This window comes from Mustela lutreola, chromosome 4 (genome assembly GCF_030435805.1).
Source record: "Mustela lutreola isolate mMusLut2 chromosome 4, mMusLut2.pri, whole genome shotgun sequence".
NCBI classification, from domain to species: Eukaryota; Metazoa; Chordata; class Mammalia; order Carnivora; family Mustelidae; genus Mustela; species Mustela lutreola.
In genome coordinates this window covers 109241746-109269393 of record NC_081293.1, presented here as the reverse complement: position 1 = coordinate 109269393, position 27648 = coordinate 109241746, and the positions used below count along the sequence as shown (strand labels likewise).

General features: G+C 59.8%; 1 protein-coding gene and 2 long non-coding RNA genes across 9 annotated transcripts; 2 read left to right on the top strand and 1 right to left on the bottom strand.

Moving 5' to 3' along the window:
- Positions 1 to 1010: 1010 nt before the first annotated feature.
- On the bottom strand, positions 1011 to 9374 carry POLM (DNA polymerase mu). 7 transcript variants are annotated; one of them, XM_059170730.1, is made up of 11 exons: positions 8983 to 9374; positions 7600 to 7783; positions 6843 to 6941; positions 6517 to 6687; positions 5723 to 5794; positions 4128 to 4248; positions 2813 to 2963; positions 2588 to 2690; positions 2260 to 2363; positions 2102 to 2185; positions 1011 to 1945 (listed from the first exon to the last, which is right to left on the bottom strand). In XM_059170730.1, exons 1-10 carry the CDS (start codon positions 9174 to 9176, stop codon positions 2131 to 2133), a joined length of 1254 nt encoding a protein of 417 aa, XP_059026713.1. In that variant the 5' UTR covers positions 9177 to 9374; the 3' UTR covers positions 1011 to 1945; positions 2102 to 2130. The 7 variants fall into 7 exon arrangements, with proteins under 7 accessions (XP_059026713.1, XP_059026712.1, XP_059026707.1 ...); XM_059170729.1 differs by having other exon boundaries at positions 1011 to 1948; positions 8983 to 9373; XM_059170724.1 differs by having other exon boundaries at positions 2260 to 2490; positions 8983 to 9370.
- LOC131829206 (uncharacterized) lies at positions 8284 to 13931 on the top strand. The gene is made up of 2 exons (XR_009352771.1): positions 8284 to 8701; positions 10160 to 13931. It is a non-coding gene; the product is annotated as an uncharacterized LOC131829206 (long non-coding RNA).
- An 8234-nt stretch (positions 13932 to 22165) lies between these two features.
- Positions 22166 to 27635, top strand: LOC131829204 (uncharacterized). Its single transcript, XR_009352770.1, has 3 exons — positions 22166 to 22619; positions 25426 to 25665; positions 27504 to 27635. It is a non-coding gene; the product is annotated as an uncharacterized LOC131829204 (long non-coding RNA).
- The last annotated feature ends 13 nt before the right edge of the window (positions 27636 to 27648 follow it).

The following is a 27648-nucleotide window of genomic DNA, read 5'->3' as shown; positions in this document are numbered from 1 at the left end:
ACAACAAAAGTAACTCAAAATGAGTCCTACACCTAGGTGTAAAATGCATGTTCTACAAGAAAACAGAAAAACGTTTGTTTGTAACCTTGGGTCGGAGACGTGACCCAAAATCATGAGGACAGACACTAGCAGCCTGACACAGGGGTAAGGCAGCCCTCATAAAAGGTAAACCGTGGGCTTGGGAAGTGCCGGACTGAGGAGTGAACACTCGCCCGCCCACAGAACGGCCACGCGCCCCCGGGACACCGCAAGTGTAGCCAAGGACCCGGTGCCGGGCTCCGGGGACACCACGTCAGTGCGGGTGCTATGCGGGCGCCCTGCAGGACAAGTTGGCGCAGTCTCGGAAAGTGGCACACCCTCACCACATGAGCCCAGGAAACCCCGCGTCTCACCGTGTACCTGAGACAAAGGAAAACCTGCACGTCCAAGTCTGTGCTGCTTCTCGGTGTCTTATCACTGGAACCTGGACACGAGGTTCTCGCCAGGCATTTGGCCCAATTCTGGGGGCTCTGCGGGTAGAAGGAGGAACAGCGGGTGCCCAGACGACTCTCAGAGGCACCGTTGGAGGGGTTGGTCTTAGAAGTGCACAGGGAGTCTACCTGCACTCACAGGACATTCTGTAGAAGGACACCTACAGGGACAGGAAAGCACAGTGAGAGCATGTGACGGCGACGGGACAGTGCGAGGCATCCTGATGCTGAGCACGCTGAGGGAAGGCCGCCTCTCTTAGAGGAGTCTGGAAGCCGCACCAGCTCGGGAGGGAGCCTGCCCTGCCCCCAGGCTTCACCAGAGCCCCTGACTTCCTCCATCGGACTCGCACAGAGCAGCCCCTCCCAACCTCCTCCTCTTGGTCCTGTTCTGACCACGGCTCCTCTACCTTTCCCAAGAAACCCATTTTGCTGGTACAACCACTGGCTGTTTTATTTCAAGGCTGGCCTGGTGGAGGTGGACGCGTCTACACGTTACAAGTCGTCAAACCGTACACCAAAAAGAGTCAAGGTTACTGCAAGTTACTTTAAAAAATATTTTTTATTCCAGAGAGTGGTCCGGGGAGCCCTAACCTGACAAAGACCTGTGCGTCAGGACAGTGTTCCAAGTGGACAGTCCAGCAGCGAGGGCACTGGAGTGGGAGCAGGCCCGAGGGCCAAGCAGGGGACTCCGCACACTCAGTGCCCCTCCATGATGGCCCCACAGGCGTGTGCGGCTCAGTCAGAGCGGGGGGAGGGGTGTGCAGAGGAGGGGAGCTACAGAATGTGAGGAATGAGGGGGGACGCTGATCGACCTGCTGTTAAAGGCCTGAGGACAGAGCTTGGAAGAGCAAAGGCAGAGCTGGGACGCCTGCTTGGGAGGTGGGGGTCAGCACCCGAAAGTCTCTGCCCCACCCACCCCAGCTCCAGCTCTGCATCCTGTCCCTCTCCAAATGTTGGCAGACTCTTGGGGCGGGGGGTGCTCCAGGCCCTCATCTCCCGGCTCGGAGCCCTGGGAGACCGCCATCCACCACCTCAGGCTCCTCAACCGCCCCACCAGGGAGACAGCACCAGTCATGTTCTCACTGGCCCAGTGGCACCCTGCCATGGTGGCCCCTGTCCCCAACCCTCAACCATTACCCCATAGCTGATGGGGGCCAGGTGCCCCGCGCTCCCCCGTCATAGCAGCATGCTCAGAACACAGAGCTTGGTTTGGACAACGTGCTCATTTCATTAGATGCTGGACTGGAAGTTGGGGAGGGGGCGAGAAGTGCCCTGCACAGTGGGGCTCCGGTCAGGGGTCGGCAGGGGCAAGGGCCTGGGGCAGCAGTGCAGCTTCTCCCGGAGCCCACGGGGCCTGGCTTGCCAGCGCTGAGTGGGCCGGGCAGGCAGGTTCAGGCGTTTCTCTGCTCTGGAGGAAGGTACTCGAGGCCCAGGTGCCTGAATATGTCTTCCTCAGAGGCAACATGGAGCAGCATCTTCTACAGCAAGAGTGTGGGCGTCATGGCCTGGGAGCACCCCCACACCCCCCACGGCCTCCGCGGGGCTTCCTCAGGAAGGGTGTGGGGAGGGCTTGTGGAAGGGCAGCCCAAGGCCAGCAGGTTCCTCCCCCAGGTGTCCCCCCAGCGACACACCTGCTCAGGGTCAAAGAGCCCATGGCTGTTCAGGCACAGCCCTCTCTCCTTCCGGCTGAAGCGGCGCAGCTCCCGCTCGAAATGCTGGAGAGAGCAAGGTTGTGGCAGAGCCGCGACCCCCTGAAGCCCCCGGCCCAGCCCCCATGGCACACGCTTACCTTAGAGCCCGTCCAGCCAAGCAGGGCGAAGGGGAGCTGGCTGACAGGGACCGCCACCAGGTCCACGCGCACGGCCCGCCTGTGGGCGCCCCCTGCTGCGGCCCCTGGGGAATGTGGAAGGCAGAAAATGCAGAAACTCTTCTCAAAGGCGTCCATGGTGTTGCTGTGCCAGGTCCGGTGCGCAGCGTCTTCGGGGTGGCCGCAGTGGTGCTGGTGGTACAGGACAAGGCCCTGCGGGCCGAGCAGGTGGGGCCGCGCCGCGGGGCAGAGCCAGGACAGAAACCCGAGTCCCACAGTCCTCCCAGCCCAGGCAGCCCCAGCCCCTCACCTGCCTCTCCAGGCGGCGCATCACGTGGGGCAGGAGCCCTGCCACCAGGCCCTCCTGGGGATGGCTGAGCAGCAAGTCCACATCGTGGCCGTGCAACTTACCCCTGCAGGGGCACCATCAACCCGTCTGACTCGGGCCACGCAGGGCTGTGGCAGCCATGCACTCCCTGGTCCCAGGAGCAAGGCCTGCTCCATGCCTTCCCCGAGGGCCTTCAGACCCCCTCACCTCCGGAAGCCGCCCACCAGTGTCACAGTGGCCCCGGGCAGGATGTCCACCGCGGCAGCCTCCACCTCCTGCTGCAAGGCCTCGGCTTCTGGCCGCTGCACCGGGACGCTCAGCTCACGGTAGTGCTGGAGTCCTGCAGAAGCACGGGCCCCTGACCGTCCCCGCCCCACCGGTCGCACTCTCCACCGGACCCTCCTCACTTTGAGGTAGAGGAAACGGTAAATCCGTGGGCAGATGCACGAAAGGGCAGAAGCCCCCACGTACCCCACCCACTCCCCATCATGGCAATGACTGTCTATCCCATCAGGGTGCTGGTGTGGATGCCCTCATGATGCAGACCCTACCCCTTGAGGCCTCAGTTTTCTCTCCATAAAATGGGCCAGAGGTGATAAGTATGTGAAAGAGACACAGCCCTCCAGCCCTCACTGGAGCCCTGGCCCATCTCGGCACCAACGGGGGCACTGCTACCTCCTGCACAGTCAGGAGAGGTTTCAGGGGGCAGCTACAGCACCTGGGGGCACAGACTCTCAGTAGGTGGTTCCTGAAAACATCATGGGGGCCGAGCGGCTGAGTGGCACCAGCAGTGACAGCTCCTCTGTCACAGACATGTGATTCCCTGGGTCTCATGGCATGGGGTCCCCTATACAGCACCCCCCCAGCCCAGGGGAAATATTCCAAGATGTGGTGGGTGCCAGGCTGCTGAACGACCTCGGCCAGGGCCCGCAACCCCAGCCACGCGGGGAGGACAGAGCGTCTAAGCCCTGCAACCCACTGGCCTCACACAGAGCTGCTCACGGAACCACGCGCTTCATAGACAACGTAATGGAGGCTCAGAGAAGTCAAGTCCCAGGGCCATGGTCACCAGCTAAGGGCCAAGGCAGGATCCAGCCCAGGCCTGACCCACTCTCAAGCTCACACTCATTCCACGGCATGGGGCCCCCTGCCATCACGGGCCCTGACCTGAGCCACTCCTGCTACACAGGTCCCCATGCCATCTGCCAGCGCGCCAGGACACCAGCCCCGTGCCGGCAAGCTGCGCATAGGGCACTGGCCACTGAGACCCAGTCTCCCCTTCCTGGTCCAGCCAGGAGGTGCGGACATCATAGCAGTCACTGTCACCATCGCAGTTTGCTGTGGATGTGCTGCAACGGATCCAGACTCCACCCCGCCAAACAGAGAGGCCTGCCTGCCCCAGGATCTCCATGCACTGACCCCATACCCTACCGTCCAGGAAGCCCCCCGGCATGCGCCGTGGGCCGGTGCGGAGGGCTCCAGGTGCGGGCAGCCCAGGGTTCTGCCCTTCTCAGAGGCTCACCTGCTCTCTGCTGCTGGGTCAGCCTTTGGAGCTGTTCGTGGAGGCTGTCCAGGGTCCGCAGCCCGTCTCGGTACCAGCGGTCAGCAGTCTTTACCCCAACCCCAAAGATCCCGGTGAAAAGCTGTTTGGGAGACGAGCACAGTGTGGTCAGGAGCAAAGACCTGACAGTAAACACTGATGGCCACGACTGTTGGCAAGGGCAGCACTGCCCTGGGCTGCCCCATAGCCACTCCCGGCTGTCTGGTTCCAGCAGCCTGCCCGAGGCCACACGGTGCACACACAGGCAGGATTCAAACCCCTAGGCTGGCCTGCACAGGGAACAGCCAAGACAGACCCCACTGCACCTCCCTCCAAGGGCCCCTGCTCTGGCAACCTCTTTCCCCAGGGCCCATGCAGGTCCAGCATCACACACCAGTCATGGCTACAGCCTCCTGCCCACTGGGAACCACACCAAGCAGGAGTCACTACCTGGCCACAAGGAAATACAGCATGGGGGCCAACCTCTCGTTGGGAGCAGCTGACACCACATGAGCTTTCCACATGGGTGGGGGGCCTGGACCCCAGCCCTAGCAAGTCACTCTTTCCTTCCTGACCACAGCTCACTGGTCGGAGAACAGAGGCAATCCCCTCTCTGGCAATTTTTGGAAATAAAACAGAAGGTCAGGCCTGTGCCATGGCAACGGCTGTAACCCATGGAACAGGAGCTTCCGTGACCGCGTCTCAGCTGGCAAGTGGGCCAGTGCGCGGAAAGGAGGATGACTCTGGTGGCCTTGGGTCCCCGAGCCCTGCTTCCTCTGGCTACAGCCCTGCCCCTCTCGGGCTATGCTGGCAGTCCTTCCTTCCCTCGACTCCCTGAACCAAGAGTCCGAGTGCCGACAGAAAAAATGCTCAGAACCACCCAACCATGTTGCTTAAACAATGAACTTCTGGTTGTTGACCCACCTCTCTGCTGGGCGCTCACCTGGGACCCTCCATCCTTCAAACATGGCTCCTCTCCCTCTCTGAAGCCCCCCATCGGCCCCTAGCACATTCGGGGCCACGCCCAGAGCACCAACGGCACACCCTGCCAGGGAAGCCCCCTGCCCCAGCTGGTCGCTGATTGGACAGGTGTCAGAGCAGCGGGATGGAGGCGGCCACAAGAGCTTGGGCACATCCTGTCGGAGGTGGGAGGAACAGGGGCAGATGTGCTATGGACACAGGCAGGGCGACAGGCAGGGCGACAGGCTAGATCATAAAGAGGGAAACCATGCGAGGAGGGGAAGCCCGTAGAGTTGGCTCCGGGAGGAAGTTAGTTTCGTCCAGCACGCTCCGTTCAAGATGCCGGTGGACACAGCACACTGGGCACTGTCCCACGGACGGTCCGATGAGAACAGGCACTGCCGAGTGATGAATGCACTGCCCCGCGCTCAGCACGAGCTTGCCCTCGCCCCGCTCAACCTGGCTGCCTCATGCACATGGGGTGTCAGCCAGCTGCCGCCGCCTCCATGACACCTCCTCCGAGGTGGGCCCTCTGCTCGCTTCCCGTCCACGGATGGAGCCGTGCTGTGCTCCCCGGGAGGGCTCCAAGCCCCTGCTGGGGTCCACCCTGCACGTACCTTCATGGTCTGGTACCGCTCTGACCGCCGGACCCTCTCCACCTCCTCACACACCCCATGTTCCAGCAGCTCCTGGGGGACCAAGCAAAAGGCTCAGCCCAACTGGAGACAAGGGCGGGGCACAAGGGCCAGGCAGAACCCCAACACTCAGCAAGGCAGCTTCATCCGATCAGGACCCACTTGGAAATACAGACCACGCCTGGGGAGGCATCGGTGCTCCTGGCTTCATGGCTCTCGGCCCAGGGAACACGGGCCACCTTTCAGATGAATGGCAGGTCCCAAGATACATAAACCACGGCTTTTCCAAACACGGGGGACATATTCAATAGGACTTTGTGTAAAAGCTTAACTGAGTTCAAAAGTACGTCTGGTCCCCACATGTTCTCCCAGGGGCAAGTGTACCCCTTAGATGGCGCACTTCACGGGACACGCGAAGGACCTAACATTTTGGGTTCTTACATACTCTGTATGTTAAAAGGAGGTGCTCCAAGTCAAGGGCTCCCGTCCACCATCCCAGACAGCAGGCCACCGCTGGCGATGCCAGCTACCAGTCCTGCCCGGCCCCTCCCAGCCCCACGGTGTGGCCCCATTTACAGACGAGGAACGTGAGTAGAGAGCGGCTTGCCCGGGACCAGAAGCTGGCCTGCACCGCTTCCCTTAGCCCCCGACCCCCACGCTCACAGTCTCTGGGCCACCTCACCCACCTGCCAATCCCTGCGCTCACAGTCTCCAGGCCACCTCACCCACCTGCCCGCACGCCCGACTCCACCAGGCTGAGTGTGTGGAGCACCCACCTGGACGACCCTGCAGGAGTGTTCTCCAAAGTTGGGCAGCCCCTGCAGCTGGCTCAGGGCCATGACCTGGCTCGGAAGGGCCTTGAGCACCGCGGCGGCTCTGCGGAAGGAGAGGAAGCGGCCCTCACTGCCCTCAAAGCCTGCGGCCTCTGCAAGCACCTCCAGAGCCTCCTGCCGGGAAAGGCCCTTGGTGAGGGGGGAGGGGTCCCAGCTCCCCATCCTCCAGCTCCCACCCACCTGTCCCCAAGCTGGGATAGAGCACAGTAGCAGGGCTCCCGGGAGCAGGTCTGGCCCCACCCCGGGGAGGCTGGAAACCCAGGGCTCACCGAGAAGCTGGTGTTGGGGTGTGTGAGTGGCGTGGGGCGCTGGCAGGCGTAGGGTGGCACCCTCACGGGACTGGGCGGCCCTTTCCCGGGCACAGCTGCCTGGGGATGGGTGATACAGAGGCCATGCGGAGGCTGAGGGCTCCCGGGGCGAGGCAGCCCCTGGAGCCCCATCCCAACAAGGACAGGAGGGGCAGAGCAGGCCGAGGAGGGGGTCCTCACCCACCGCAGTGGCAGGCACGGCCCCTGTGGGCTCTCAGGGGCTACGCTTCCTGTCACTGCACCTGGTGAGTGCTCCACCTCCTGAAGCCCTCTCGGTCAAGTGGGCTAGCAGTGCTCATCGTCCCCCTCACAGACAGGGATGGCAGCTCATGGCCCACAGGCAGAGCCCAGGTCTGAACTTGGGACGCCCAACTCTGAGCCCACACACACCTGCATCCCCCAGGAAACACTGCACAGGCCAGCAGCCACGGACCCACCCAGGAGTCCTCGGGTCATCTGACTGGGACTGACCATCTCAATACTTGAACAAGAAAGGCCTGAAGATGCTCGAAATGACTAGACCCCAAGAGCTCATAGCAATGGTGAGAGCAGGAGCTGGGAAGGCCTGGCCTCCCAGGGCCCCTGGTGGTCTGCACTGAGCCCCACTGTCCCCCTCATCTGTCGGCCCGGCGGTGCTGCTGACAGGTCACCTGTCCCCTCCGAGCCACAGCCTGCACCAGCATTCCTCGCCGGCCCCAGGCCAGGCCACCCAGCTCACCTCCAGACGGTGCCGAGGCTCCACGGGCACAGGCCGGCCAGCCGCCATGCTTTCCGTGAACCAGCTGATGTCCAGCAGCGCCGGGCGGGTGCCCTCTGGAGGAGAGGCCGCCGCCCTATGCTCCTGCCAGCACCTGGCCTCCTCTGCCGAGGTCTGTTCCATTACCACATGCGTCACCTCGGAGCTGGGCAGAGAGAGGGGACAAAGCTGACACCCAGAGGTCCTTCCTGCCTTGCTCTGCCTTGGCTCACAGTCCCCTCCGTCTGGCAAGCACCTGTTCCTGCTTCCAACAACCTCCTCAGAAAGCCCCTCCTAGCCGATGAAGGCATCTGCCACCCCACCACCCACAGAGCTGCAGCCCAGCCCAAGTTTCTGTCTACTCATCCATCCTTTCCCTCAGCCCCTGACAATGGAGGCCAGGCCCTGAGCCTCTCCCTCTGCTGAACCCAAGCTGCTTGGGTCTGAACCCCAGCTCGGCCACACATGCTGCATCTCAATTCTCTGTGCCCTGATTTCCTCCTCTTTAAAGCCGTTAACAACGTGACTACCACGGAGAGTTGTTGCAAAGATTAAACAAACTCATAAGCCAAAGGGCTTAGAGGTTTAGGCCCCCCACACACACACTAAACTCCTCTGAGCGGGTCTAACCACTGGGAAAGGTTACATGGTTACATCACTTCAAAACAAACTAGAACTAAAGCTGCTGGGGGACTGGCCCCTGGTTTGCTTGCTCTGTCAACTTCAAACCTACGGGAACCCATTTCCTTAATCGCAGCAGTGTCTCCGCACCCAGCCCAGGATTTTTGCTAATCTCGGAGCCTCGCGTCGCTGTCTCTGCCTGAGGGGCGAGGTCGGCCTGGCTAACAGAGCAAGACGCACTCGCCCAGGGCAGAAGGCGGTGAGCCGGTGATACCCTCAACCACCCCAAACGGCCCTCTGGCTCCTTCCAGAGCCCCGGGCACACGCCCTCTGCTGGTCCCACAGAGCACTCCTGGCCCTAACCGCGAGCACCCGCTGCGGAGAGGATATTCGGGGAAAGCCAAGAAAGCACCAAGAGCCGTGGTCAACTGGAATCCGAAACCGCGGGCCCCTTCACTGCCAGGTGAGTCGGTTTAGACCTTAACGTCCTCCGCTGAAAAGAAACGCGGCTCGCGAAAGTGGCTGGTCCGCGGCGAAGTCTGAGCACCGACATGAGGGCTCCCACCACGCAGCAGCGTCCTCGGGCCGTGCTGGCCGGGCCATACGCGCACAGCCGTCCCTCGGTGCCCTGAGGGCGCAGCACCCGCCCCGCGCCCCTGGTGCAGGCGCCCTCCAACCACGAAGGCGCCGCGGGCAGGCGCCCCAGGGCGGCCCCGGGCCGCAGGCTTCTCCGCGACCGCGCACCTGTAAGCGTCCAGGACCCGGAAGCCCTTAGAGAGCGCCAGGCGCGTGAGGAAGGCGCGGCGGCTGCGGCCCATGCGCGGCTCGGCCAGGTGGATGGCGACCCCGGGGAAGTGAGGCGGGCAGGGGCAGGCGGGGCCGGGGAGGGCCGGGCCGCCGGGGGAGCCGGTCCGCGCTCGCCGCCGCCGCGGTAGCATCCTGGCTTCGCGCGGGCCGCCGCCGGGAAGAGGTGCGCGGAAGCCGGAAGAAAGGTGCCCGAGGCGGGCTGGCGGGGGACGTGGCACCCGGCGGAGCGAGCGAGCGGGCCGCGCCCCGCACACCCCGGGCGGCTCGGGGCGCCTCGGGCCCCACCGCCGAGCGTTTGCACCAGCGGCCGGGTCTCCATGCAAATAGCACCAGAGGCCACGCCTTTTATGTAAAAAACCGCCGAGCGACCTGGAGAGCGCGGGTGCGGGGGGCGGGGCGGGGCGGGGCGGGGGTGGGGCCAGCGAGCCCCTGGGCTAGCGCGAAGGTGGAGCCGCGGAGAACGGAGCCGGGGGCGGGGCTGCGGAGCGCTGGGGTGGATTGGAGTAATGGGGTCAGAGGAGCGCTGGGGAGGGGCGGGGCGAGGGGACGCGCTGTAGGTAGGGGCCCGGCGGGAGAGGCCGGCGGGGAGCGGCGGGGGCGGGATGCGCGGCGGGGGCCGGTAGGGTTAGGGTTAGGGCTCTGGGAGCGCGGGAGTGTGGGGGCGGGGAGAGCAGGGCGTGGGGGTGGGGCGTACGGGGGTGGGGTGGAGAGCGCGGCGGGGGCTGGACGCGCGGGGCGGGGCGCTACGGGGCGCGAGGTCAGAACGTGCGGTAGAGGGGTTTCGGACCCAGTAAGGTGTTTCCGCCCCCCGGCCTTGGTACCCTTGGCCGGCCATTTGGAAAAATAGAAGTTGGCTTCCTCCGTCACTCCTTAACACCAAAATGAAATCCAGATGCATAAAACGTCCAAATCTAAAAAGCAAACAAAAAAGGTCCTGGAAAGTCGACTAATGTCTATCACAATAAACCTAGGGAAGGGGGAGAAAAGAATAGTAAACTTGACCATACTGAAATTGAGAATGCCATAAGAATTAATTAAAAGGCCAGCAGGGGGGAAAGTAAGTGTCGTGTATTTGGGAATTGTCTAATTTCTGTAATTGTGAAACTATCCACAGATAAATAAGAAAAAGACGATAATTTAATGGAAAAATTGGCAAGAGCACGGTAGGAATTTCGCAGAAGAACCCTACTGGAAACTCGAACCAGATTGTCTGACCGGTGCACCTGTCGGCGTGCGGGAGCTGGCAGTTTGTAGGAAGGACTTCTGGAAGCTGACTTGATAACCATATCCAACACAATGAAAACAAAAATCACACCAGCCAAACCTTTTCCAACACCGGGACTGTTTTGATTGTGTAGATCAGTTTGGGAAAGCAGACATCTCGACAGTATGGAGTGTCTCTCTCATCTCCAGGCTCTACATGTTGGATTCCTTCTGCTGCAGCTGGTTTGGCCCATGCTCAGATGAACAGGGGCAACAGGCCACGTGCAACCCTGTTCCCACCCCTGTCCTTCCTCTTCTCTCCCTGGAGGTCTCCTGTCCCAGATGGTGGGCACAGGGCTGGGGGAGGAAGGTGCCTCAGGCAGGTCTCTTCCCTGTCCAACAGCAGCCTGCCCTCCTGGCACACAAGGTGGCCTGGCCGTCAGCTCCTTTCTCCTTTTTCTTTTCCTGTGCCCGTTTCTCTGGCCAGTGGGGAAGGAGGCGCTGCCAGGGGCTATAGAAGGGATCAGAGCCTTGTTCCCCACCTGTGGGTTCCTGCCTCTCCTCAGGGGGCAGCCATTTCTCTCCTGAAACCATTTTCTTCCCTCTTAATATCCTCTGTCTCTGGTCAGGGCACCTGGGTCCCTTCCTGGGGGCAGAGGCAAATTCTAACGACCCATCACATTTACACATTTATATTTACAAACGCTTGGCAGCTTGCAAAACTGAGGAGCATGAGGCTTTCTGCAGGCCCAGGGAGGTTCTGTGAGGGGGAAGGAGCCCGTGCCACTGAGTGGAGGCCTGGGCCCCATGAGCAAAGCCACAGCACTGCTGGGCGGGGTGCTGTCTCTGCCCACCACTCCCTGGACCATTAGGTTGCCATCTGGCCCACTGAGAAGTAGAAACCTGAGCCCTCTACTCCCACTAAGCCTGCCTTGGGGTTCCCAGATGTCTAAGTCCCCAGCCTCAGGGCGTCTCCCCATGCTGAGACCGCCCCTCAAAGAGGCTACACCAATGGCCCTTGCCTGGGCCCTCACGGCCGCCCTAAGGGCTGCAGTCCTCCCGCCTATGGTATGGATTAGTTTTGCCCAGATATGTGAGTTTGCATTTTTCCAAGATGAATCCTGTTTCCTGTTTCCATTTCTAGCTCAGAGAGGTCCCTGCGGGTGACCTTCACAAAACCTCCCTGTGGGCCAGCTTCTCAAAAATTCACTTTGGTGCACTTTGCACCTGCCCTTGGCCGGTGGGGCCAGGCCTCTGCCCTGCCTGCTCTGGGGCCCACCCCGGCTTTGGGTTCCCGTCTTTCCAGGCTGCTTGCCGGCAGCATTCCGGAGGGCACGTGGTCAGACTGCTGATGCTGCTGGCCCTGCGCCTTCCTGAGCTTCCCTCCACACCCTGTGGGTATGGGGTACCTGCTGCCTCAGTCAGCTCAGGCCATCACAAAACACCGCAGTGAAAGCTTGAATGACAGACGTTTCTCTCGGCCTGGAGGCCAGGAGGCTGGGAGGCCAGCATCAAGGTGCAGGCAGGGAGACTTCGTTCCTAGGCTTCCTCTCTGGGCTCACAGGGCCTGATGGTGATCTGTAGAGAGCTCGAAGAGATCTCTGCCTTGCCACCTGCTGCTAATCCCATTGAATCGAGACCCTACCCTTATGACCCCATTTAACCATATAATTTCCCAAAAGCCCTGTCTCCAAATACAGTCCCACTGGGGGTTAGGGCTGCAGTGTAGGAATTTGAGGGGTGTGGGGGAGACAGTTTACCCGTAGCACCTGGCATTTTCAGTTCTCAACAAATCGAGTCGCTTCACATGACAGGAATTTATTCTCTCCCAATTCTGGAGGCCAGAGTTCTAAGATCTAGGGGTGAGCAGGGCCAGGCTTCCTCTGGAGGCTCCAGGGAGGACCCTTCCTGCCTCTTCCAGCTTCCAGGGGCTCCTGGTGGGCCTAGGCTGGTGGCTGCCTCACCCCCTCCCTTCCTTTTTTCTTATGAAGGTCCCAGTCATTGGGTTTAAGGATCACCCTAACCCAGGATGACTTCATCTTGAAATTTCTTATCTTTCTTTTATTTTTTATTTTTTAAGATTTTTCTTACTTGAGAGAGAGAAGGAGAAAAGGAATGAGAGAGCACAAGCAGGGAAGCAGCAGGGGCAGAGGGAGAAGCAGACTCCCCACTAATCAGGGAGCTGGAGGCAGGGCTGGAACCCAGGACCCTGAGATCAGGACTTGAGCAAAAGGCAGACGCTTCACCGACTGAGCCACCCAGGCGCTTCTTGAAATTTCCTATCTTAATGACATCTGCAAAGACCCTTATTCCAAATAAGGTTCCAGGTGGACATGAATGGGAGGGGGACACCATTCACCCTTCCCCCCTGAGGGTGCTCTGACCTAGGGTCAGCTCTGGACTCCGCTGGTGGGCCCCACGGCCAACCGTCCCTGATCTGCAAAGAGGTATCAGGGCCCCAGGATTTCATTTCTGACAGGAATAGATGTACTAGTCTTAGGGGCTACGGCTCGCCAAGGGCGTGGAGGTTGTATAATACAGACACGCTTTACTGCCTTTGGAGGAGAAGGTTGGCTGCTGATTGGATGGTGTCTTGGCCCGTTTGGGTGGCTATAATGAACACCAGTACTGGTGGCTTCTAAACCACAGAGATTTACTTCTTACCGTTCAGAAGGCCGGGATTGTAGGTTCCGTGCTGGGGAGAGCTGCACACGTCCCGCTGTGTCCCCAACAGGGTAGAAGGGGTGAGAAACGGCAACTCTTTCACAAGGGCCCTGATCCCATCTGGGAGGCCTCCACTCTCGTGACCTTACTGGGTCTCAAGGCCCACTTCCTAAACCCAGCGCCCTGGGTGTTCATACAAACACATACAAATCTGGATCAGCAAGAGGCTGGGGGTCAGGATCCAGGGGGGTGTGTCAGGGCCAGAGGGTGGAGGACAGCCCCCGACTCCCCTCGGCATGGGAATCTGGCCTGAGAACAATGGAGTAGAGGCATGTCATTCACCGAAATTCTCTGGGTTCATTTGGCCAACCAGCCTGGCTCTGTGGTTGCCCGTAGTGGGGAGCCAAGGGGTCCCAGGGCCTCTGAGAAGAGAGACGTTTGTGACTTGAACTCTATCCCAACTTGACATAGTTGTCTACTCTTCCCACCACAGTTTATTCTGCTTGTAGCACAGCAGCCTATAACCTCACCACGTTCTGGAATGAACGTGACTGCAGGTCTGTACGGGGTAAACCCCCCCAGAGATGGAGGGGGGAGCTGCGGCAGGGGGTTCACGGGCTTCCCCTGGGTCCATCGCTGACCCGACAGAAAGAGCCCGCAGGGCCCTCACCTGGACTGGACCATGCCCAAGGCTGCGACACCTGCAGGAGTGAGAGACACATCCCTCGTCCCAGGGCCACAACTTACTTCCCACTCCCAGCTTCCTTCGTCGCAAGCACTTTGGGCTCATAACAGCCCCTCCCGAGTCACCCCATTTCTCCTCATTCCCAGACTTGCTTAGGGTTTTGCCCAGTGTGTTTGTACTGGGGTTGAAATTCTCTTACTCCTGAATAAGCCCATCTGTTCCTGGTGAAATAACTGGCAGTTTTCATTGTGAAGGTTAACAAAACCAATGTACTTTATTTAGGTATTTTCCCACTTACTACTGTTACCATTGAAATAAAACACAGCTACGATGATGGGGAGTCCCAGTGTAGTGGCTTCAGGGACAGCCCTGGGCTGGCAAGTCCGGTTGCACTGGATGGCAGCCCAGAGGGTGGAGGGTCTTGAGAAGTCAGACAGGGAGGCAGCATGTTGCCCTAAGTCATGGGGCAGGTCAAGGTCAGAGACCGTCCTTCCCCAGAGGAAGACAGGTGGTCGGGCTGCTGCTCCGGGGGGCGTCCAGGTCAGGACCCTGTGCGGTTGGAAGGCGATGGAGTCTGGGTGACGAGGCGGGCCCGGGGTCCTCATCAGTGCACTGCTGACATTTACAGGAAGCTGGCTGGAGGCCAAGTGCTCTGCTACTTATGTGTTATGTTGTATTTCTGTTCTCAGTCCGGTGGAATTGGTCTTAACGTCATGTTCCCATCTTACAGTTGGAGAAACTGATGTTTGGGGCTGAAAGGCTGTTTCCAAGGTCCCAGAGCACTGGCCTTTGACCTCTGAGACATCACCTCAGCAAAATCCTGCTTTTCCCCACGCACTGGTCTGAGCACGCTGGGCGCGGTGTACTAGACACGCAGGAATCTCTGCCTCCATTGCATTTTAGTGGAAGCAAGGGGACAACGATTAAGTGAAGGCATGTACTGAGCCAGATGCCAGAGGGTGCAGTGGGTTTTGGCAGCGTGGGTGCACAGAGCCCTCGGCAGGAGGCAGGGTCTCGTCCCCTCTGATCCTGCGCCGGCCCTGGGACTTGCTCTGTCTGACCAACAGAATGCAGCAGGGGCGATGCTCTGGGACCTCCTCTGTGTTTCATCTGAAGACGGCTCGTAGCTTCCATGTCTTCTGTTCAGAAGACAGCTGCCATAGAGAGAAACTTGGGCTGGCTCCGGGGCAACGAGAGGCCAGGGGAGCAGAGGACGGGGTGTGCCTCCTGCTCACGGCTGACTAGCATCGCACTCGGGACTCTAACTGACTCCACATGAAGTCGTCGGCGCTGCTAGAAGCCTCTCAGCTCCGGGGCCCGCTCACTACACGGCACTGGGGAGCTGGAACCACGGTCCCGGGGATGGGAGGAGGCAGGGGGAGGCTGCAGGGGTGGCTGGGGTTGGGGAAGGGAGCTGCGGCCCTCGGGGAGGAGGGCCCAGGATGGCTCACTGAGCAGAGAATATCTGAACAGTGACCTCGCAGAGGTCCAGGTGAGGGGTCTCGTTGGGGGGGGGGGGGCACCTGCCAGGAAGAGGGAGGACCTGTGGGGTCAGCGCAGAATAAGCAGCGAGGGGCTAAAAAGTGAGGTCCTCGGGCTGCAGGCTGCTTTCCCCCAGAGTCAGAGGAGAGACTTTGAGCAGGGGCAGGACGTGACCCCACTCAGCTTCCACAAGCCCCCACTGCTGTCCAGAGAGCAGCTCGGGGCAAGGGGGAAAGCCAGGAGACCCCTCTGAGAGGCCAGCTGGGAGGTGCCCGCTGGGACGAGGCGTGTGAGTGGAGCTGACGAAACCCGTCGTGGGGGCTGGATCTGGCTGCCCTAGTGGAGAAGGGAGGACATGCTCCGGCCAAGTCCTAAGGAGCTCAGGAGTGGGGCTCCAAACGGGACCTCGCGGAAACCAAAGGAGCTACAGTGAGGGAGTGAGGAGGCCCCCCCGGGAGGGAGGGCAGGGTTCCCCGTAATGGAAGAGGGAGACTGTCCCCAGGGCCTGGAGAAAACCGGCAAGCTGGTGCCCTAGAAACCAACAGGTGTGAGCAGTTGTGTCAGACTCCTTACAGCTCACCTGAGATGAGAATGGAGGGTGAGCGGGTGGCTGGATACCAGACCCCACAGCCCCTCTGGTGGGGAGTGGGGTGGGGGCTGCCCTCCCTTCCTGCAGACACCCTTCCTCCCCCACCCTCTCCAGAGTGCGTAACTGCCCCATGTCCTGATCATAACAGGGAGTGGTCAGGCGTCCTCCTGCATCAGAGCCACAGACACATACAGGGAACAGCGGGAGCCTCTTTTGGGTCCCAGTTCAAGCAACCCAGCTGCAGAACGGAGAATGCGTGGGGCAGCTGGGTACATGTGCACGCTGAGTAACAGCAGCTCTGAATGCTCCGGGAATTGTGGTCAAGACCGATTGGAGGCTATGTTGCGGAGAGAGAGGCAGAGGCGGCCCTTTCTTTTAGAAATGCGCACTGTTTCCTGGTGAAGTCATATGATGTCTGGGCCTTGCTTCCAGTGATCCTGCCTAGAGGAAATGGTGGGACACAGAAGAAACAAGACGGGCCGTGAACCGATAACTTAGATGGGCAGGAAGTGCAGTATATCATTTCTCCACGGGTGCATATGTTTGAGATTTTAATAATATGTTTTTTAAGCATGTGCGCACACACATAGTTAGATCAGCGCCCTCTGCCGGTCGTTGTCCTAAGCTTGATCACGTGTCAACTCCTCAATGGCCAAGATGTTCCCAGGTGAGCTCCATGCCCCCCCTGTTGCCAGGGAGGGGACAGAGGCACAGAGGGTTAAGGAACTTGCCTGCCATTGCACAGATGGTTAACTGCAGCGTTGGGATCTTGTCCTGGAAAAACACTCCTGTGTCTCCTTGACTCTCACACGCCTTCTGACTCCCGCCCTGGACAATTCTCCAGCACCGGCTGGCTGTCCTACAGGTCAGGGACTCAGCCACCACCCGACTCCAGATGTCCACCTTAGGCCCAGGTGCTTCTGTGCGCCTGACTGCCTGACTGTACATTGGGGTTCACGGAGACAGCCTCCATCATCAAGCAAGTCTCCAGCCCCTCTCCCTTTCCGGGGGTGTGGGGGTGAGGCAGAACGCTCCAGGCTCCTCACCGTGGCTTGATCCTTCTGGTGACCACCACCCTTCCTGAAACCATCCCTGGAGCCCACCCAGAGGGGCTCGTTAGAATGAAAGACATTCCCTTCAGCCAGGAAATTCCAATAGATTTAGGATCTCTATTCTGGAAACGGGATCAAGGCTGAATGTTAGAGCAAGAGCAGCTCCCAGGGCTCTTGTGGCTTGGGTAATTCCAAGGGTTTCAGGAGCTCCATGTCAGGGATGGGGACAGAGACTGAGGTATTATTTCTGTTATTTCAAGAATGGGACCCAGAGAGGCTGACTGCCTCACAAACCTCCCAGCCTATATGCTTCCGATGTTATGAAACTGTTACTTGTTATGAAACTGTTATTTGCAGGGGGGATACATTTGATACAACTTAACCATAATCACTTGGTTTTTTTCCTGTTTTCTGATTTTTCTACAATGAGCTTGTACAGTAAGCAGTGTTCAAGAGACCTGCTGCCAGCAGCCCTGAGTGGTTGGGCAGCTGGGGGTCCTGAGCCCACTGGAGTGCAGGGGCAGGGCGGGAGTCAGGCAGGCAGGGGTGCCATCCCCGTTTCTGACGACCGCCACTGGTAGGATTGCAGACCCAGCACATAGCTGGCGGGACCACCCGACGCCCAACCTAGCTTGGGCCCTGAGGACCCTGCCAGCCCCACAAGCTCTCAAGGGGGCATAGGGCCAAGTGGCCACCTCTGCCTCGCATCTGATCCTTACATCACACCTGGGTCGGGTAGGATCACTGCTCCCCACACCCTCCCTGGGGGCGTCTGACCTTCCCATCAGTCACCCCCAAATCCACACTGTCCAGTTCCTGCCCCTCGGTTCAGGAATGTCTGACCAGCTATCTGCAAGGATTACCCTCCCCTGGAAATGCTCTTCCCGTGGGTCCCCCTCAGACCCCACCCACCCGTTACAACCAGTGGCCTCACTGGCCCCTCCCTCCCCATCTGCGGAGCCCAGGTTTTGAGGGTGCTGCCCCAGTATTGTCTCCAGCCTTGCCTCCTTGCACCCTGCGGTCCTTCCAATCTCCGTGACTCCCCTCAGCTGCAGGGAGCCCCTCTGCCCATGGGATAGAACCCCAGTGTGAGCCAGCTTCCTGCAGACCCACCCAGGCCTCCCACTGCCCTAACCCCCGTCCACACTGACCCCGTCCTGCCGTGATCCTTGCGGCTCCCTTCTGGCAGGGTCTTCTGGACCTTGCCCTGCCCCTCTCCAGGACGGGATCCCTTCCCTACAGGGACTTGCCTGGCCCGGCCCACTAGCTCCTCCCTTTGTAATGAAACCCTGGCAGGCCTTCCTCTGCTGGAGAGAAGGCTCCCGGGGTGGGGGTCCTTCCTGCATGGGCTCAGGGTGCCAGTGCCTGCTCACGGACTCAGTTGATAATGCTTTTTGACTGAGCAAGTCATCCTGGCCCAAAACGCATATGACCTGACCTTTGCTGCCCTTGGCAAGCACTACCTACCAGGAGAGGGCCTGTGCCCAAGGCGAGCCTGTGCGGTCGGGGGCTGGCCTGGATGGGTTTACACAGCCCCACAGGAGTCCCTGAGGGCTGGCCTTGGATATACATGGGCTGAGGTTCCCCCCAGACTTCCATGTCTTTGGGGTTCTAGACACCGAGTCTGCCTCCCCTTCTTTGGGGACCATGCTAGTACACAGGACAGGATTTGAGAGGGGGAGGGTCCTAATCTACGGCAGGTGAAGGGCATCTATATGGTGTGGACTGCGTGGGGCCATGTGCAGAGGACCCGCCCCAGAAGCAGGGGAGGAGGCAGGGAGCTAGCCTAGACATCTGGGTGACCCCAATCCTGTCCAAGAGAAGGAGGTTCTGAGAGGAGCCATGGTGGCCCTGGGTGGTCGAGGGGCTGGTTAGAATGCCAGACGCGGGTGCAGCTGCCTGACACTGAGGAAGCAGAGAGAGGAGCGTGGGGCACATCTTCGAGAAGTTTGGCTGTCAGGAAGAGGGGACAGAGAGAGAGCCGCTGCAGGTTCTAGCCCTGACACGACCCTCCCACCACCCTGGGGTACTCCAGAACCCCCTCTGGGGCCAGGAGCTCTGGAGTCGGGGTACACGCCTGCTAGGGGCCCCCCTTGCCCACTGGAGTTGGTTCCCGCTTCTCACTACAGTTGGCTGGGCTGCGGGCTCAGGTCTGCTGGCGAGCATGCAGGAATGTGAGTACTTTCGACACCGCCCTCCACAACACACTGGGTATTTTTCCGTACCTTCCTATGAGTTTAGTAATCTCTCCGGACTCGGGAGAAAACATCATCTGTTGTAGACTGATTATTCTTCAGCACCTATTATGGACTCCTTGTTCAATGAGAGAACTCCTGAGACTTGGTTGGCATGAGGCCATTGGAAAAAAAGCTGTACTGCTCAGCTTCGTGTGGAACTGGGGATGAGCCGTGACTGCACTCTGGGCAAGGCCACTGGATTCAACTTGGACCTTTTGTGTAAACTTCTAGAAAGTGTTCTTAAAGGGAGAAATTTTGTTCTGCTATTCCTTTCCTCCTTTCAGCTGGCTGGGATGATGGCATGATGGCTGGATCTCAAGCAGCTATTTTGCACCAGGAGACGGAAGCCACAAGTTGAGGATGCTGGAGTAACAAGATGAGAGGAGCTGGAACCTCCAGTGGTGGTTAGGCTGCCATGCCAGCTCTGGATGGATTGCCTCTGAGTTTTATTTATATGAAAGAGCAAGTTTCTACCTTATGTAAACCACTGTTACATTGGGCTTTCCATCATTCACAGCCGACCCTGTCTTAACTGAGAAGCCATTTCCAGCAATCAGAAGTTGCAGGTTACAAGTCGTCGTTCGACTGTCCCTGTGTCAATCAGCTGAGACACAGGACCCTCAGTGCTATCCGAAACTATTCAAACCTGGGTATTAGACTGATTTTTTTTTTCATTAAAGTTTCATTTGCTACATAATGGAGCTCTTAACTGGTATCTTTCAGGCAGGTTTTACATTTTGGAGACTTGGTGTCTTTCGCAGAGATGATGTAGTCTTTAAATCTCACAGGGACAGCAGTGCCTGGCACACTGTCCTCTCGATACGGGTCTACGCCAGCAGCATTCTCCTGGGGGTGTTACCTATTGCTGTTCTGTTAGGCTTCATCAGGGTTTGTTATAATGCAAAGGTATTACCTTCCAGAAGAGGACGAGGACTCTCGGCTAATCTTTGAAGCTCACAGATGACCTGTGTCAGTGATCTAGAGCCTTGGGCGCTTGTGGTCTGCCATGCTCTTTGCGAGCTCTAGCGCTGGCCACACTCCTGTCCTCACTCGGTTCCAGCCGACGCTGCTCTCCAGCTCGCAGGATCCCACGAAGATATCTGGCCCATATCCAGACACTTTAATAGACGTTTACTCAGGCCCGTGTGGGCTGGGCCGTCCTCTAAACAGGGACGGGGCAGCTGTAGATGTCACGATGGCAGCAGAAAGGTAATAAACACCAAGGTGTCAGTTCTTGCCGAGTGACTAGCCACTTAGCTCAGCAGATGGAAACCGCACCGTCTACCTGCTCGCATGCCGGCCAGCTCTCCAGGCTGCTCTCCGCATGAGCCCAGCTTGGCCAGCCTCCCCGGTCACCCTCATGGTCCTCCTGGCAGGGTGCCGGCCCCCCAGGGCCTCAGCCTGCCCCTGTGGTCCGTTCTCCAGAAGGCCGGCCCAGGTCTGCCCGCACAGTTCTGGAAAGTTGGGGGGGGGGGGAGGGACTCTGCAAGCGCTTCTTCAAGCCTCCTTTTGAGACACATATGTTCCTGTCCCACTGGCCAGAGTAGCCCATGACCAAGCCTGTAGTCAGGGGAAAGGGACCTCCAAGTCACAGGGTGCAGGGCACAGGGCATCAGCACAGGCAGGCCGCTTCCATGGAGCATTAATGCCATCGGGGTAGCCCCATGGGTCAATATGTCAGCTACCAAGTGGGGGTGTGGGGTGGGCTGTTCCAGGGGACACAGGGGAGGGCTGAAGGCCTCTGCAGGGCAGTGCAGAGATCCTCAATGAGAGGGGGCCTTTGGGTAAAGGACCGAAAGTAGTGATGTCTGAGAAAAGGGTCTGCCAGCAGAAGGAACAGCAAACATGTCCCCAAGATAGGACACGCCCACCATGTTGGTGGCATTTCTTCCCAGTGAAATCAGGAATGTGTCACATTAGTCTGGGTGGACCCGGGGAGGATTTCTCAGGGACTAACGCAATACCTTGCTCCGCAGAGTTCCTGTGGACGGGTTGTGCGACCAGGCTTGTCACCCCCAGGGCCATAGGGCACCTCCGTGTGGCCACAGCCCGCCTCAGGGTGGGGGTGCTGGGGCATGCGGTCTTCACAAGGCTGCATCCGGTTTCCCAAGAAGAAGAGCTGTGGCCTGCTGAGCCATCCGGTCCTCTCGTGGCCCCCAGGAAGGTGGCCCGGGGCAGCCCCATGGGGTGTGCATGTGGCCCGCCCTCTGGCTGAGGCCGAGGGGAGCGAGGGGGAGGCTGGAGTCCAGTCACCTGGTCCCAGCCTTTCCTGGGACACGTTAAGCTGGAGTTCGGGATATGGAAGGGCTGGGGGCGGGCAGGGAAGGCTGGGCAGCAGCGGACAGCAGGGGCCCCATCCCACCAGGTGTCCATGGGATGGTCGGTCCACTCGGCTGCTGTGGGGGAGGTTCCAGCCCGGGCTCTTCAGAGAGACGGAGCCCTCAGGGGATATGTGTATCACTATAAACACACATGTGTGTACATCATGTATGTGAAGACATACAGATGTAGAGAGTGGGGGAGGGCAGGGAGAGGGGTTGACCTCGCTCTCCTGCAGGTCTGGCTCCCTGGGGAGGATTGTGGGCTCCTCCCAGTGCACAGGGCAGCTCAGCAAACTGGTCTGGAGAAATGGCACAGATACACCCTGAGGTCACATCTCTGGCTCCGGGCATCCCCAGCCCAGTAGGACACACTCGTGGAGCAAGCTCAGCCTGATCCTGTCCTTTGCAGCCAAATGACCCCAAGAGGCGTGCTCGGGGTCTCCCCAGCACCGCTTCCACCAGGAGATGTTTTGTCCCGGAGCCTCTCACGCAGGAAAAGTAGCACCGAGCACAGATTTTAATTTGCATTTTAGTGATTTTTAATGAGGTCAACAGTTTGCAAGTATTTCCTGGAAACTTATGTTTGTACTTTGGGGCACTGCTGGATTCTGTGTTGTCTCTCACTTTTAAAAAACGGAAACAAGGTCAGATTGGTTTAAAAATGTAAAGAATTTTATTGGACAGCTTCCTTTTATCAAAGGCACTGTTTTTCGGGCCCAGCTTTCTAGGTTTGTTGGAGGGAGTCCTCATGGCCCTTGTGACCCCTTGTCAGAGGGGAGAGGCGGAAGCTCGGAGGCCGCTCTGGAGTCTTGCCGAGCCCCTGAAATGCTCTCTCCATCCAGGGAGTTCCACCCCCAGCATTCTGTTTGCCCTTTTAGGTGATCTTCAGTACGTTTTGAATAGAAAACTAAAACTTTAATCCAGACAAAGTTCTTGATTCTTTTTATGCAGTTTCTGCCCAGAAACTTCTCCCGAGAGGAGTCCAAACTCAGAACCCTGTTTTCCTTGAAGGCCAGACAGCTTCTCCTCTAACATCTGTAACTTCAGCCCATCGGGAGTTCATCTGGGTGAGGACAGCCACCAGGATCCACAGTCCATTTCCCAGCAGACGCCGTCTGGAACCGTCCCCCTGGAACGCGCCCCTGGCAGGCTGTCCGGCTGCCTCTGCCGCGCACCGTGGTCCCATCCACATACACAGATGCTCTCAGGGCACTGGACGCCTGCCCCCCGCCAGCCTGCAGGGCCCTGGTGGCTGTGGTGACCCCCATCTCCCCGGGAGCTGGGTCCTGCGGTGATGGAAGGAATCCGGGAGAACTCTGCTCACTCAGCAGAGCAGGCCTGGTGAGCTGGGCGGGGACACTGGACTGTGGAAAATCACATGTCAGAAACCAAGGAAATTGTTCTGCCAGTTGTGTGGCCGACTAGACACTGTCTGGGAGACCCCAGGTCCCATGCTGCCCCCCCCAGCGGCCTGACCTCCTGCACGCAAGGGGGCATTTCTAGGGGCCACTCCCCAGAGGGAGGAGCTGAAGAGTGGGCCCGGCCCAGGGCCTTCTCCCTTGATCCTGAGAGACAGAACCAGGACTCTAAGAGGCAGAGAGGAGCTGGGACGTGATCCCTGGGCCTGCTGTCCAGAGCCTGGGCTTGCCAGGCCTTCCACTGAGAGGACCCCCGACACATGGGCCGGCTGGCCAGGTATGGAGGAAGGCTCCGCTTGGCCAGCTCAGTACTGAGGCTCTGCTTCCCCCAAGGCCCAGCGTTGGTGCCCAAGCTGCTTTCCTGAGGCCCCAGGAGCCAAGGAGGGTCTCTTCGGGGCTCCCCGGCTCTGCCACTCATGCCTGTCCCAGTTCCTGTGCCCTGTGGCTGCCCCAGCCGGACCCCGGGCATGTGGTATTGTTGGTGGGTGAATGCCCAGGTGACACTCGGGCCTCTGCAGACTGGGCTAGCGCCACCGCGGCCCCCTGGCCTGGGCCCAGAGGCTGGGGAGCCCAGATGGAAAGAGCATTCAGTCCAGCTCCAAAGTCCTTCCTGGCCCTTCCCCGCCGCTGACATGCTGTGACCCGAACATATCCCTTCTCCCGCAGCAGCTGCTTTCTCACTTAGGGACGGGGAAAGATGGTAGCCTACTGGACAAGTGTGAATCCGTCCCTGTCTGCCCTCCACGTGCTAGGACCGGAGACGTGGGAGCCTGACAGGGGGTCCTAGCCTAAGGGGGGTCGAGTCTCCCCCTCTGAGATCCCCCATCTTTTGTCTCACAGACCAGGACTCTGTCTCCCCACTGGTCGTTACCTTCCCCTTGTTGTCTGTCTCCAGACAGTCCATCACTCACTTCCTGTGCCCTGCAGCCTGACTGTGTCAGGGGCAGATGGTCTCTGTGCCTGCCAGCTGCTTGTGGAGCTCCAGGAGCCAGTGAGCTAGCGTGGAGACAGGCCACAGAGGCATGCACAAATTGCCTGGGGGCCCAAAGGTGCGGGATGGGGGGTGGGCAGGGTGGAGGGGGCCGTCATTGGGGGTGGCTGTGGGCTGGAGACTAGGAGGTGGAGGGCCTCCTAGACTCCTAGTACCAGGAATGTGGTAGCCACGGCGACATGGGGTGAGGTGGTCTCCTGCTGGGGTGGTCTGCTGGCTGGTCTGGGGACATCTTTAGACCCAGAGCTCAGTTCTTCCCCAGAGGGGCCAGTAGAGAATGCCCTCCCTGCCCCCACCCCGTGCCCCACTCCCGGCATTTCCTAGTGCTTCCGGTGACCACATTTGGAAAGCAGGAACACTGAGGTCCGGTGGGTGAAGGGAACAGCGCCAAGGTCATGGGGGCAAGAATGGGAGTGAACCTCACACTTCCCAAGGCCCAGGCCAACACTGCCTTGAAGCTGTCCAAGCTGCAGAGACAGAGGACTCCTCAGGCTCTGTCCCTGTGGGGCAGTGGCCCCGGGGTCCTGAGCCAGCCTTGGTCTTACAGACTAAGTCAACGGAACTCTTTGAGGTCCCAGTTCTAAGACTGACCTCCAGGATGGTGGGAGCTCTCTCCCTCCTGCCCCAGGCCCATCCTGGGGCCTTCCTCACCATGCAGGGCAGATCTACGTCCTCTGAGCCTTCTGGTTCTCATCCCACCTACAACATCCTCCCTCCCCGTCCCTGTAGGGTGGACCCCACCAGACTAGAAAGAGGGTGGCCTCCATTCCTTCCCATTCTTCTCCACCTCCTCACCCCTTCCAATGTAGGAGCTCATAGCTCCCCCACCGCACCATGTTGGGGGCAGGGGACATTGCTGAAAGCAGCATCGTGGCCTTGGTGACCCCTACCTGAAAGCTTTGTCTACATGTCCCCTGGCCCTCCCTGGCAGCCTGCAGGGCCTCTGCAAGGCCCCCTTCCTCCAAGATGGCGCTTATGCTGACCTCTGAGGGCTCCCCTGCTCCTGACTGAGGGTGGGGAGAGCCCCTCCAGCTCCCTCTCCAGAGGACTTGCTGCTGGCCCACAGGTTCCTCCAGAAACTCTCCTTTCTCTCCTTGGACACAGCTAGAGTGGCCCACCGGGCTTGCCCTCTCCCTGGCAAGCCCGGTCCTGCTGTGGCCCCTTGGGCAGACCCTACCAGAGAGTGAAGGGAAGCCCCCGAGGTAGGGGTACAGGAAGCTGGAGGGTCCAGCAGGCCCTCACTAGTTCCCAAGAGCCCCTGAACTTGCATCCCGACACCCTACCCGGGAGCAGGAGGCACCGGACCCTGAAGGGGTGAATGGCAGCTACAGGCCACGAGCCTCCCCCGGACCTGCCTTGTGCTGCCCTCGGAGAGTCTGGTTAGCTGGCCTGCTCCTCAGCACCAAGGGACCCCCTAACAGGCCTTATGGCTGCCTCTCTGCCCCCAGACAGAGCCTGGGCCCAGCTCGAGGGCCTTCTAGGGTAAATGCGTGGGAAAGTGGGGTCCCAGCCCCAAGCACGGAGCAGGAGGTCCTGGCCTGGCCCGGACAGCAGCCACCCTGCTCTCCACCTGCCCGGACACTTGGGGGCAGAGGGCCCCCAACTCCCCACCCCCACCCCCTGCCCAGCTCCCCACAAGGCTTTTGCTCATGTTCCCGTTGGTGACTCACTGTGGCCAAGGAAAAGTTTCTTTCTATTCCTTTCTCATTTTTTTTACGGTTTCTATTTTCCCTGGCAGAGGCTGTTGGGCCCAAATCTGATCCATGTGTGAGCCAGCTGAACTCAGAAGCATTCCCAGGGAAGTGACGTCCCCCCGCCCCGGCCTCGAGCCTCCCTGCTTGACACACTCAACTGGGGGCCACAGAGCAAATTCCAAGACAGTTTCAAGAATGATGATTCAGAGGCTCAAAGAGGACATTTACGGGTAAGAGCTTGCTTCATCTCTGTGGCTAGGACCGGCCTGGGGACACATGACAGGGTGAGTACAGAGCAGGGACAAGGACGCTGGCTGGGGGCAGGGGCTGGGCGGTGCTTGGACAGCTCAGGAGGGTGGCGTGGTTTCTGGGGGGAGACAACAGGCGCTGGCATGTCTCACTGCTGACAGCCTACCAGGCATAGCACGTGCTCCCATCTGCACCACCATCTAAGGCTGGGGGCAGGGGTTCCTCATGCCCTCAGAAGACTGGGATGGCAGAGCTGGGGTGGGACCCTAGGGACCAGACCTTGACACAACCCCAGTGCCTTTCAAGCACGGACGAAGGTGAACTGGTGCCGAATAAAGGAAGGGCCTTGAACAGAAGGGGTACAGAGCCTCCCCGGGGTCTGCTCCTGGTCCGGGGGGCTGAGCCGGCAGCCCCCACAGTGTCCCTCTGGCTGGCTGTGGCTGCATGCAGGGGCCCAGGGGCTTCCTGACCTGCCCCTTCTCTTTCCCGTTAGTCCGAGGACCAAACTGCCTGTGGTTCATCCCAGGGGCTCCTGGATTTTCCCACCCATTTCAGGGGGCCAAAGCCTCCCAGACAACCTTGGCTCAGGGCTGACTGCTGCCAAACTTGACCCACTGAATCCCACGGTGCTTTCTCGCACTTTCTCGCTCCTTCATTGCGGGGAGCTCCAGCCTCAGCTGTGAGGCCCATGTGGGGCCAGCTGACCTTCAAGGAGCCTGTGGAAACACACGTGTCCTAATGGGCTGCACCAGCACCCATGGCAGACATTACCAATCTATTCTGGACTCACAGATCTAGGCAGGCACCCATACAGATACTACTGATGGGTTCCGAGATTCTCTGACTACCCAATACTTGTGCTCCCAGGCCCACGCGGCGGCTGGAGCTGCTGTGAACAGTCTTTAAAAACCAGGTTATGGTAAGAGGCACAGGAGGGCTGTCTGTGCTGGGGTCTGAGCCGGTGCAAAAGCCGTGTGTCCCGAGGCAAGGCAGTGTTCACTGCAGGAAACAGAAGGAACTCTAGGGAGGGGACGAGCCCCAGACAGAAGCACCTCCTACCTCAGTGTCGAGGGACAGTCCCTGTGGCATGTCCCAGCACACAGCTTTGCTGGGTTAAAGGCACGCCAAGTCTCTCCCTAGCTGGGCCCTCAGGGGCCCTGTCTGGTCTACTCTGTCTTCGAACCACCACCCCACCCCCCGCCCCGTATGGTCCACATGCCGCTGGGCTCACAGGCACTGTGGGTAAATCTTTCCGGGCTTGACCAGGGGCTATGTGGTTTGCTGGAGAGGCCACATAAGTGGGCTGAGGAGACTCAGGTGTGGGGCAGGCAAGAACCCCTTCAGCTCGGTTGGAAATCGCTGTGTGAATGCTGAGTCGGGGTCCTGTGAATTCTACACAAAGTTAATACAATGGGAAAGGACTCCCCTCCCTCCCTGCTCTCTCTGCCTCCTTCTAAACTTGCCCTTGTTTGCCAGGACCCAGGGAGAGGGGGGCATTACTGAGAGGCTCCCAGCCCCAGCAGAGCAATCCGCCTGCCCTGGGGGAGGCTCGAAACTGCCTGCCGCTAGGGAGCGAGTTCCCTAAGAGTTGTCCCTCACCGGGCACCCGCACGTGGCCCACGGCCCGGGAAATTAGTTGGGCGTCTGAAGGAAAGCTGGTGACCGTTCACAGGGTTGCCAGCCCCAGCCTCCGGAGAGAGGGAAGGATGGGTTGGCCGGGAGCCCTCACAGCGGGTCCCGGTCCGGAGCCCTGAGATGGGGAGGATCTCGGAGGCCAGAAGCCGCGGCTGGACTCTGCCGTCCCGGCTCCCGACCCCCTCCATTGGTCTCCCTGCATCCCGCCTCTCGGTCCCACTCGAGTGAGCTGCTGCAGACCCAGCGTGCGGGGCAGGCGGCGTGGACCCCTAGGACCTGCGCCCTCAAGACCCGCGTCCCCTCAGCTCCTCCCTCCGCACACCCCCCGCACCCCAGGTCCTCTGTCCTAGGCGCCAGCCTCAGGCCGGGGACGCCACCGCTTC

Excerpts from the sequence above, each read along its gene's own strand:
- POLM (XM_059170723.1), bottom strand. The coding sequence starts at position 9,176 with ATGCTACCGCGGCGGCGGCGAGCGCGGACCGGCTCCCCCGGCGGCCCG. Across the intron at positions 7,784-8,982 it reads CGGGTCCTGGACGCTTACAG|CTCCGAGGTGACGCATGTGG; the intron begins GTGCGCGGTCGC and ends CTCTCTGCCCAG. Across the intron at positions 2,186-2,259 it reads TTGGCTGGACGGGCTCTAAG|CATTTCGAGCGGGAGCTGCG; the intron begins GTAAGCGTGTGC and ends TGCTCTCTCCAG.